Here is a 12,491-nt window from a genome sequence, read left to right as displayed (position 1 = left end):
TCACTATAAAAAAATAAACCAAAGCAAAAACAGAGTTGCTGATGTATGAGTTATATGTACCTGATTAAGATATCTATTACTGTATCACTGCTATGTGGTATAATACTGCATGAACTGTAGTTTATAATATATACATTTATAACATTTACTAAGGGCCCGAATCGTGTTTTCCCGTCGGTTTTCCTGAATATTACCGTTTTGCGCCGAATTGCCCCGGGTTTTTGGCGCACGTGATCGGATTGTGGCGCCTCGCCGCCGGCATGCATGCGGCGGAAATCGTTGGGGGTGGATTCGGAAGAACCGCCGTATTTTTTTTTTTTTTTTAAAAGTGTCGCTTGACACGCACTTACCTGCACCCAGGCTAGCTTGGTGAACTTCAGTGAACTCCGACGGACTTCAGCGCAGCAGCGACGCCTGGTGGACATCATGTGCACTACCTTAGTGAATCGCCAGAAGACACGAATCAGCGTCGGAGAACCTGCCGCTGGATTGCGAATGGACCGGGTAAGTAAATCTGCCCCAATGCGCTCAAAGAAATAGATGGACCATTGTATTATCCGGGAAGAACAGAGTATAATACAATGTACAATACTGGAGAGTAAACTTAGTATTATGCCAGAAAGATAATAAAGCCCATTTTCTGTATCATGGTATAGCTGTCTATTATTTGGAACTAAAAATGCAGAAAAGTGGTGCAATGTATAAAACTGAAAATTTATGCCAAAGACAGTGAATTGTACAGGTGTTTGCCGTGCTTAAAGTTCATAGTTTAATTTAAGGGGTCTTGATCGGAAGCATGCATAGATAGCAGTTGCTTTATTCACATAGTAATCACATTCCATGATATGTGGGGGTCCTTGTGAACAGACACTTATCACCTGTGTTTAGATAAGTGACAAGTTATTGATCTTCGAGGAACCCCTTCAAAGTGAACCTGTCATCAGGTAGCCTCTTAGAAATTGTCAGACTGGATATTGGTAATTTATTGTACTTTAGCCCTAGGCTACAATGATCAGCTATAACAGTTATCACAGGTGTCTGTAATGAAGCTTTAGTGTTATTCCTGATTCTTATGACAACCCAACATTTTTAAAATCCAATTGTCAGAGAGACCAAAAGAGTTCTGTCTGGGATTACAATGATAAAATATACAGCTCCGACTTACATACAAATTCAACTTAAGAACAAACCTACAGACCCTATCTTGTATGTAACCCGGGGACTGCCTGTATTGACTTCTGTGGGAACCTGTCATTAGGTTTAATGGTGAATAAAAACGGGTGACGTGTTTCGGAATGTCCAAAATCCTAGTCCTTACTCATACCTGATGAGTAAGGACTACGATTTTGTATAGTCCGAAATGTGTAACCCGCTTTTTTCCTTTTTGTGTTGTGTATATTTGTCTGTTTCTTGTTTGCCATGATCACCTCTGTGATCTTTTTAACTTTTTTTGCGTTAAAATTAAATTTTTAACTTTTACCACTATTTTTTCACACTGTAGTGCTGGATCCTACCATCTACATATTGTTTTGGCATTTAACTCACATTTCAATGTAATCCAGAACAGAGTGTTTGTCAAGTCTCCCCAATTCTGGAAGTGATGATGTTGCTGGCATTGTTAAGGTGATGGTAGATTCAATCATTGGCCTCATCGGTCACTAACCAATCATTCAGATGTAACTGCAGCTCCAGTCTTACAGCTCTGGGGGTGCCAGAGAGCTGAGTTAGGTAGGAGTATTTTTTCCTACTTTAAAATATTTTTTTCCAAAATTTGGAAAACCTCCTCCAGGCTTTGATACATGAAGATGGTTTTAGCTGAAGGTGTTCTTTAATGGAGAGATCCATAACGGGAAGAATTGTGTGATGCATCTCTACTTGGATGGCATAGATTGCTATTGGAGGACTGGCACAGTATATTACTGGTGGCTGTCAAGATCCATTCCTGGAAGGACGGCAAAATCTTCATTCAGACTGATGACACATTGTATTAGTGGCTCAATGACTTGTGGGTTGGCAAGGTTTATTAACAGTTGGATAGCCAAACAAGTTACTGGAAGCATGGCTTCTTCCCAATGTTCTGATTTTGCATCCTTTATCATTAGATGAATAAATGGAAATTAGGCCAGAAACTACAAAAGTTATAGAACGATATTGAGAAAGCTGTAAGAAAGTTGTGTTAATGTAGATAATAGCTGTTTCTGAAGTCCCCTGATGTTATATTTCAGGATCATCATCCTTCCTTCCGGTGTCCTGCAGATTATCGGGGTGCAGCAGGAAGATGAGGGATCATATCGCTGTGTGGCTGCCAACTCTCTCAGTATTAGATATAGCAATGAAGCTCAGCTGTCTGTAAAAAACGGTAAATTCATGGCTATTATACTTTTTCCATGGTATCTTTCCCTATAGATGTTTTTTCTTACACTCTGCATGATGTATCTCTGATCTGTCTTCTCCTAAGTGTTTAGAAACAGATATTTAAGCTGATTCTTGACCTGATACAAATTTGGCTTAAATGAGTGTCTCTAACCCCATAGAAGACAGATAAGGGATATCCCCTGAGATGTTTGCTTCGCTGACAAATCAGCCTACAGTGAATATAAGAAGATGAGAAACCAAGCAGAAATTTTTCAATGAAAACCTATTAGGAAAATTATTTGTAGCCCATAATAAATGCAATGTAATAATAAAAAGAATACCCTCAGAGGTATACATAGTCTTTAAGGGGATTTTATTTCTAAATGAAAGCGCTTATAAAATGTACACTGATGTACTTGGGAAGCAGGGAAGGGATCGCAACACTTGTCCAAATGCTGCAATCTATTTATACCACTGACCAGTGGGGGCGACAGATCCCACCAATCAGATACTACTTAATTAATATTTTTAATCCTGGAAATCCAGTCCAAATCCTTCATACCAGTTGTATTATCAGGTTTACATGTCATGTTTTCTGTAGGTTTCTGGATGTTTCTTCAGTCCCATATTTCCAGCAGTCCGAATAGGCTCTTAATCATGTCTTGTGTTGCCTTTTCCAGATTGGAAACCATTACCTGATGAGCTTACAATTGTTAGAGCGCCACAAAACCTGACTGTGGCAGTGGGTGAGAGCGCAGTAATGGAGTGTATAGCCGAAGGGAATGTGACACCGGTCATCTCGTGGTATCGTCAAGGTAAGCGATGATCTTTAGATAGAAACACTATAGTGTTCAACACACAAAAAAACTAATAGGCAAAAGGGATAGAGCTTCAGCTCTCAAACCAAGCTGGTGAATATTTCAATTTCTTGGGCACAGACCACGCAAGATTCGCCAATTAAGAAAATTTTGCTGTATCTCATCTGCAGCACAACCACTGGCATACCAACCTGTGATTATAAAAGGGGTTTTATGACTCTTGAGTTTATGTCCAAGCACACTTTATTATTTACCTGTCCTCATGTTCCCTTCACATATTGTGAGATATTGAGGCTGCTATTCCCATGAAGGCTTGCAAAGCAGGCTGTGTGTAGTGAACTCCTCCTCCTGCCTTCCCCTTCCTCTCACCTCTGGCAAGTATACTAAAGCATTTTTTTTTTTTACACATCACACCCATCTCTGTTGTGGTTTCCCTCCCTTTCGGTCAGCACAGTATCATTACAGCACTCCACTGTACCTGCAGAAGCTGAACATCCTCCCACCCCAACCCCTCACCACCATCTGCAGATCAAGCATCGAGTGCCCCTGTTACCTTTTCCTTTCTCCCTGCTTTGTGATGAAGTTCATCATGTGAGTGGACACAGGGCAGAGCTGACAAGTGTCTTTCATTGCATGAACACGTCCCAATTTAGATTTTTACCCGACCACCCCTTTATTGGTTTGACCCTATATTATTATTATATTATTTATATTATTATATATTATATATATAAAACATCATACAATATAACCTCTCTAAATGGCCACCTCTCTATGAGGTCCAACCCTTATGACAAAATATTTTGCATACTTGCCATCTTCATTGAGACGCGAATGCCCTAAGAAGACCATTATTTGGTGGTCATCATGAAATGATTTTACTGTACAGGCAGTCCCTGGGTTGCGTACAAGATAGGTTCCAGGGTTTGTTCTTAAGTTGAATTTGTATGTAAGTTGAAACTGTATATTTTATAATTGTAGATCCAGACCAAAAAAATTTTTTCCCCAGTGACAATTGGAGTTTAACATTTTTTTTGCTGTAATGGGACCGAGGATTATCAATAAAGCTTCATTACAGACACCTTACAGCTGATTATTGTAGTCTGAGAATAAAGTAAAGAATCCAGAGAGCTTCACTGGAGGTCACAGGGGGTAGAGGGGTCTGTCTGTAACTATGGGTTGTCTGTAAGTCGGGTGTCCTTAAGTAGGGGACCGTCTGTATTATAAACCTATTCCTAAATATGTACTAATATATAGTACTAATACCACTTAAAGGCAAAAAAAATTATCTTAACATTGTCCTATATTTAAATTCCCGCTCTGTGATGTCATTTCCAAGCACATGATGTCATGTTCTTATAAATACTAACCTATTTGCTGTATATTGTATAGATGGAAAACCAATCTCCTTTGATATCATCCTTCTCGGAGAGACGAGTCTTCTGATTCAGCAAGTCCAGGCCCATCATGCAGGAGTTTACGTGTGCAGAGCTAAGAAACCGCAAAGTCAGCACTTTATCACCATTTCAGCCCATCTCCACGTCCTTGGTAATGAGAAACTGCAAATACTTATAAAACATAAACCGGTTGCCAAATGGATTGTAAGACGGACACTGAAAGCATAACCAAGTACATTCTTATATACTGGTCCCAAACATCCACCGTCATTATAAAGGGTATTTATCTGCCCATTATCTACCCACATAGGCCCCATCACTGTGAACCTCAACATTCACATTGTTGAGAGTTTAGGTGCGACAGGTGTGGATTTAACCAGTTAATATAGCACCATTGTCCCTGCACACAAATCTCTAGTGTGTTGGAGGCTACACTACAATTTATGTATGTCCGTCTTGTACACTTGGCCTTTTTAATAAATTGAATTGTAGGCGGCCCCACAAACGCTTTTTAACGTTGTCCGAATAAAGTTTACGTTTTAATGTCCTGTTTGAGATAGTTGTTAATATTAAACCACCATTATCGATATATTATTTGAAATTTCTAGGTGTAATAATTTCCCTCTGAGGTATGGCAGGTTTTCTTTCGAACAAAGTCAACACAGACTGTTGGTTAGATGATGTCAAAGAAGTATTTTCTGAGGGGGACCTACCGGCACAGAATTTAACTATTAGTATTACATCGGCCTTTAGGAATCTTACGAAGATCTATAAGAACCAAATACGATCATTTTGGGAGGCCCAAACTTTGGAAATATACCTACAGCACAAAATAGTGCCTCGAGGGTTGAGAATTGGTCTATTTCCTGCAGCGAGGATTAGATCCCCTGCCTTTATGGTAAAGTGGGAGAAAGAATCTATTGAGTCGTCTCTGAGGTTGATGGGGTTATTGTTAGAGGAGGAAAAGGTTCTCCTATTGGAAAATACCAAACTCTTGAATGAAGGCATAGAAAACATCAAGAGATTCTCGAGCCATCCTGACTTTAATAAAATGGAATCGATACTACAACAAACAGTGGAAAGATTCATTGCGCATATCAAAGAGAGAAAGCACTTTCAGTTCCGCAGGGATACCCTTGATTTTAAAGAAGGCAGGATCCTAGAATTTTTGGGCTCTGCCCAAGGAGGGACAGAAACGGGTCAATCGTCCTCTGAATACGACTTATCTGATTCTGAGGGTTCACAATCTCGGGACCCAAAGGAAAAGAGGAAACAACAGTCGAAAAGTCCCAAAACATCTAGGGGTAGAGGAACGAGAGGTGGAAGGGGTACTAGGGGGAACAAAAATCCTCCTGGAGCAATCTCAGAGAGGGAAGGTTTTTTGTCCCAGGGTCCGCAAATTACGGAATACCTCTTACGAGGAAAAAAGGACCAGCAGAAAACCTAGAAGTAAGGACACTAGCCGGGACCCCGAACCCCCCAACTACGGATATGCATATTATAAATCTGTCAAAAAGGGAACTATCACAATTTGAGGAAAGGGTTCTGATGAAGGGACTGTCATTTGTCCCAGTCCCGAGATATGATGCATTCGAATGGGTTAAAGACATCAACCTATTCTGTCGTCGTTTGAAATGGAAAAAGTTTTTCAAACTTCATGACAGAAAGAGATGCGAGGAACTGGGATTGGATGAGGCTGATATGCCAGATTTTGATAATCTGACAGCCCTGTTGCAAGAATCCGAAAGAACCCCGGGTGAGGGCCCTTTTACTGAACACAAACCTAAATCAATAAAGTCAGCACCTCTAGGGGACTGCTCACCCATTGACGTGTTTTTGGAAGTGGTTACCCACCAACTTAAAAATATGGCCAACTCATCACCCCCTAAATATAATCTTACAAGGGACGAGAAAGGGGCGCTCATTCACCTTAAAAATGACTCTGCAATCGTGATTAAGCCATCAGATAAAGGGGGGAATGTGGTCGTGCTGGATAGAGATCAATATGTGGACATGTGCATGAAGATCCTGAGTGACCAACAATGTTATAAAAAACTGTCAGCCAATCCGACAGATGTGTTTAGACATGAGCTCATGTCCATGTTGGATCAGGCACTGAATGAAAGACTCATATCAAAGAATGAGTATGACTTCATGTGTTCACAGAAATCCAGCACGGCCACGTTCTATTCCCTCCCTAAGATACATAAGGGGATCTCCCCCTTAAAAGGGAGACCTATTGTCTCAGGCATTAACAGCCTTACGCAGAATGCTAGCATGTACCTAGATACAGTTCTGCGTCCTTTTGTGGTGTCCCTTCCCTCCTATGTAAGGGACACCATGGATGTCCTAAGGAAAATTGAGGACCTCACACTCCCTTCTGGATCATACTTGGCCAGTTTAGATGTCGAGGCCCTCTACAGCTCGATTCCCCATCAGAAGGGTTGTAATGCGGTGCATGATTTTCTTAGGACCAGAGGGCTACATTGCAGGGCTCATAACGAGTTTGTCATGAAACTTCTTGATTTTGTATTGACGAGGAACTTTTTCCTCTTTGAGGGGAAGTTCTTCCACCAGCTCAGGGGGGTTGCAATGGGGAGCCCATGTGCTCCCACCTTTGCAAACCTCTACCTGGGCTGGTGGGAGAGAGAAGTCGTTTTCCAGGAGGAAATGGACAAATGGACCTCGGCCATAATCCTATGGCTGAGGTTCATTGATGATGTCCTGATCCTATGGAATGGACCGGTGGATCTCTTTGTGGAGTTTGTGGCCCATTTGAACATTAATGATTTAGGCCTGTTCTTTACATGCGAAATAAATCCCAAAGAGATAACATTCCTGGACATAAAAATCCTCCTTAAAGAATCTGGGAATCTGGAAACTCAATTGTTTAGAAAGCCCACTGCCTCGAATAGCCTCTTGAGGTGGCAAAGCTGGCATCCGGCACCCCTCAAGAGGGGAATCCCAAAAGGCCAATATTTGAGGGTTCGAAGAAACTGTTCTGCTATGAATCAGTATCTCGAAGCCTCAAGGGATCTCCAGAAACGATTCCTAGACAAGGGGTATCCGTCCGATGTCCTGAGAGAGGCTCACCAACACGCTCTAAATCAGAGGAGACATGACCTATTGGTCCCCAAAAGGAGAACCGATACGGGACAGTCTAAAACTAGGATCATAGGGACATATGATGGATGCCAGGATGAAGTAAAGAAAATTCTACGTAACAACTGGAACATCCTGAGGATGGATAAAGACATTGTTGACACGATTGATGTGTTTCCCTCTATTACGTATAGGAGGGGCCAGAATATAGGGGATACTGTGGTCCAAAGCCACTTAAAACCCCTTACAGGACATAACACCTGGCTTCCAGAGAAACCCAAAGGGACATTCCGTTGCAGTGGATGCAAGTCATGCCAATATATCTGCACTGGCAACACATTCCAAAGTACTATAACAGGGAGAACCTATTATATGAAACATTTTTCCAACTGCACAACGAAAGGAGTGATTTATTTACTCACATGTATATGCCAGATTCAATATGTTGGGCAAACAACTCGTGAAGCGAGAAGACGTTTTAGGGAACACATCAACGATGTCAAGAACAAAAGGGATACATCTGTCTCGAGACATATATGGGAACACCATCAGGGGAATCATAAAGTTCTACGTTTCCAGATCATTGAGATAGTTGAACCCTCACCCAGAGGAGGGGACTTTGAAAGAAAGTTATCCCAACGGGAATCGCGATGGATCTTTGATCTGGGAACAATTCAACCTGATGGTTTAAATGAGCACATTGTTTATGCCTGCTTCATTTAACCATAGATTATCCCCATACTCTAATGTTTTGGGAGCCATTGATAAATGGTGTCCTATGCATCGGGATGCGACACCACTTTTTCTGTTACAAGGCTTCCTGATATGTTCACCTGTCATTATAATAATCCAGTTGTGTTATCATAACATCATTATAATCCAACTACTGTAAATATGGGACTAATGTTGGATTCCGGTGGTACACCCAGTACCTCCTATTGTGTATATAATTCTGTGACCCTGTTACCTCTGTACATTACTCTTCAGTTTATACCTATGTCCCCATCTGAGCCTACAGATACACTATGGGGCAAATTTACTTACCCGGCCCATTCGCGATCCAGCGGCGCGTTCTCTGCTCTGGATTCGGGTCCGGCCGGGATTCATGAAGGTAGTTCCTCCGCCGTCCACCAGGTGGCGCTGCTGCGCTGAAAATCATCTCCACGCGCCGGAATGCACCACCTCGGACCAGGTGAAGGTAAGCGGTCACCAAGCGACACTTTTTCGGGTTTTAAATGCGGCGGTTTTTCCGAATACGTCGGGTTTTCGTTCGGCCACGCCCCCCGATTTCCGTCGCGCGCATGCCGGCGCCGATGCGCCACAATCCGATCGCGTGCGACACAATCCCGGGGCAATTCAGGTACAATCGGCGCAAATCGGAAATATTCGGGTAACACGTCGGGAAAACGCGATTCGGGCCCTTAGTAAATGACCCCCTATGTGTTTAGGTTCCCTGAGAACCGCGATCAAGTACCTCAAGTAACTCTATCGCGATGTAGCGATTCATGAGGAGGCAGGATACACTATTTTCAGGAGGGCATCGGCTGTCACGCTCCCTGGTATCGGATTGGTGCCTTCGCTGTCATACTCTTTGACTCCTGATTGGGTCCTCGAGTGGTGACGTGTGGAGGACTCCGCCGAGTGTTTAGGGGAGTGTCCGGTGACGTCGAGCACTCTGGAGGTCCGTCCCCCTCCTCCTCCTTCCTGTGGGCGGTGCTTAGTCTTTAAATAGCCCGGGACGCCGGCAGCACGCGCGGCCAAACAAATGCCGGCGTATGTCACCATACTAGCGTGACCGACCCCTCTGTAGTCTAGCTTAGCTAGCAAGCTGACATCAATGCTTCAGACTAGCATAGACAGTTGAGATTCAGGGGGTCATTATCGCAACACTCCTCTGATGAACCGCTACTTCAGTTTATGTAGCGGGGAAACGCGTCAGGCACTTATTTGACGTATGGTCACACTAGGTACAGACCCTCATGTGTGAACAGATACTGGTACCTAACCATGAGGGTCTAGTACCATTTTTTTGTTGTGGATGAATGGCCTCCAACACTGCTCACCATATTGGTTGAGAGTTTAGGTGCGACAGGTGTGGATTTAACCAGTTAATATAGCACCATTGTCCCTGCACACAAATCTCTAGTGTGTTGGAGGCTACACTACAATTTATGTATGTCCGTCTTGTACACTTGGCCTTTTTAATAAATTGAATTGTAGGCGGCCCCACAAACGCTTTTTAACGTTGTCCGAATAAAGTTTACGTTTTAATGTCCTGTTTGAGATAGTTGTTAACATTCACATTGTTGCATCAGTACTTGCTTAGCATATTCTCCTCTACTATGTACAGTGTATGGGAGACATCATAGCAGCTAGTCTCCATCCACCAGCTCCGAGACAACTGAGAATTAGAGAAGAAAATTGCTAAAAATGCCAAATACCATGCAGTGGTCAGAATAGTGTTATTCCTCATGTACACGGGACGTATTGGGCATAAAATCGTTTTTTTATTTCATCAATGTTTGATATTAATAAACGATCCAGGTATTTTTTATCATTAAAAAATTCTCCCCTTGGCTTCCATTTCAAAGATGCTTTTACTTCCTCTACAAAACGTTGAAATGATTGAGTGCTGTTCGTTTTGGCACTCAATATGCTAGTCGGGACGTCTACTGTCAGGAGGGAGGTCCCTGGCTTTATCTTCTAGCCCAGGTCTATAGATTTGACAGCAGGCACTGTAATGTGCATATTGGGCGCAGAAATGAATGACATTGGGATGGTGAGGACAAACAAATACCCCCAGAATTAGTGACTGACAACTAGAGTTGGAGGTGGTGGGTGAGAAAAGAGTAGGATTTGTTATATGGGTTGGGAGATGTCCTCTTAAACCTGATTAAATGCATACCTGGAAAACTATGGTAAATCACTTTGAGAACCTCTCCTTAAAGGAAATCCACAATCAAAATCCATCATGATAAACCAGGGACACTTACTGATAGATCCAGGCACAGTGACTGTGGTAATCTTCTTATATTTGTCATCCATGGCCTCCATCCTTCTAAAATCAACTTTTATAATGATGTTAATAAACCTGAAGGGCTCCTAGGGTGTTACCAGAGCCACTCCGTACACTGTGCAGGAGAACGTCTCCCCCTCAGCACTTCCCCCATCCCTCTGCATGCTGTAATATCACACATCCTGCCAGAGGGGACACACACCTGTATGTCAGTGTGCTTGTTTTACAGTCCTTTATCCTGGTAATAGATGTCCTTTAACTGTGGTTCTAAAGGTTTTTTTAAATAATATATTTTACCATAAATACATATAGTTTTTATTTCTACCCGTATGTTGTGTTTTCAGTGCCTCCAGTCATAACTCAACCACCAGAGACCATCACAAGGGCGAGAGCAGGGACTGCACGCTTTGTCTGCAGGGCTGAAGGTGACCCAGAACCCACCATCACTTGGTTAAAAAATGGAGAGGTGCTTCCTTCCAATGGCAAAGTAAGGATACAACCCAGAGGGAGCCTGGTCATTACACAGGTGGCACTGGAGGATGCTGGTTACTACCAGTGTGTGGCGGAAAATATTTTGGGAAGCATCTGTGCTACTGCAAAGCTCCACGTGACAGTCCAAGAAGGTCTACCAGGTCCACCACAGGCTCTGAAATCCCAGGCCGTAACCAGCAAGACAGTAACTATAGCATGGGAGAGGCCAGAGAGCAACTGGGAAAGAGTTGTAGGCTACTCTCTTCACTATGCCAAGACGGGCGGTGAGTCTGTCTTGGATTGTAACCTTAGACAATGTAGGTGGTGTCTTGGCTGGAATTCTGAAATTTTCTTGTATCTTTCAGGTTCTAATAATGAAGAATATCAGTTTGCAGTCAATAATAACACTACAGAGTTCACGGTGAGATATCTAGAACCCGGGACCAGTTACACCTTCTACATTGTAGCATATTCCCAGCAAGGAGCAAGTCGGGCATCAGAGTCGTTTGTAGTGCAAACATTGGATGATGGTAAGAAGACATTTATTAGTAAGAACAGACAAGTGTGTGATTGGCCCCTTATTGCTTCAGATTTTTTGACTGAATGATGTAGATGGTCTGCATTACATAAGGCATGTGTTAGGAGCCAAGAACTAGGCAGCGCCATACACTGTTTACGTGTCAGCGGACACAGGTCCCGAGTCTGCAACAATGGGGCTTATTTACTAAGGGTCCGTCGGACGCATTTTCGTCGGGTTTCCCGGCGATTTCCGTTTTGCGCCGAATTGCCCCAGGATTTTGGCGCACGCGATCGGATTTTGGCGCTTCGGGGGTGGGCCATTAGACAATCCGACGGATTCGGACAACGTGTGGGATTTAACATTTAGAAATGTGTCGCAAGACACGCACTTACAAGCACCGGGAAGAAGCAGGTGAACTCCGGCGAACCTCGCGGCAGAAGCGACGGATGCAGGAACTTGGGCGCACGAGCTTAGTGAATCACGGCAGACCCAAATCCTCGTCAGACATCGGCGGGATCGCGACAGGACTGGGTAAGTAAATCTGCCCCAATGTGTCATAAATACGGCTCCTTATAATGTAAATATTTTATTAGTATTCAAAACATTAATAAATGGTTATTGTATTCCCCCTATTGTGTTTGGTATAGTGTAGATGTTTACAGTTTTTAAGTGTTTTTAACCATTTCTGGTCTATGTCTGTATATGTATTAATGTTTTGCATACTAATAAAATATTTACATTATAAGGAGGCGTATTTATGAGTATATTATATAGTATTTTTCAAAATGTGTCTGCCCAGTCTATAAACTTAG

At 42.8% G+C, this 12,491-nt stretch overlaps 1 protein-coding gene across 2 annotated transcripts in view; it reads left to right on the top strand.

Moving 5' to 3' along the window:
• LOC140127692 (immunoglobulin superfamily DCC subclass member 4-like) overlaps positions 1–12,491 on the top strand; it is an 80,696-nt gene that overhangs the window by 44,091 nt on the left and 24,114 nt on the right. For both annotated transcript variants that reach the window (XM_072148667.1, XM_072148666.1), the window contains exons 4-8: positions 2,226–2,359; positions 3,036–3,170; positions 4,566–4,721; positions 11,033–11,443; positions 11,525–11,689. In XM_072148667.1, coding sequence (XP_072004768.1) covers positions 2,226–2,359; positions 3,036–3,170; positions 4,566–4,721; positions 11,033–11,443; positions 11,525–11,689 — 1,001 coding nt within the window. The remainder of the gene's footprint in view (positions 1–2,225; positions 2,360–3,035; positions 3,171–4,565; positions 4,722–11,032; positions 11,444–11,524; positions 11,690–12,491) is intronic.

The sequence above is a fragment of the Engystomops pustulosus genome, chromosome 4 (assembly GCF_040894005.1).
Source record: "Engystomops pustulosus chromosome 4, aEngPut4.maternal, whole genome shotgun sequence".
NCBI classification, from domain to species: Eukaryota; Metazoa; Chordata; class Amphibia; order Anura; family Leptodactylidae; genus Engystomops; species Engystomops pustulosus.
The sequence above is the reverse complement of the archived record's forward strand: the minus strand, read 5'-3'. Positions and strand labels throughout refer to the sequence as shown.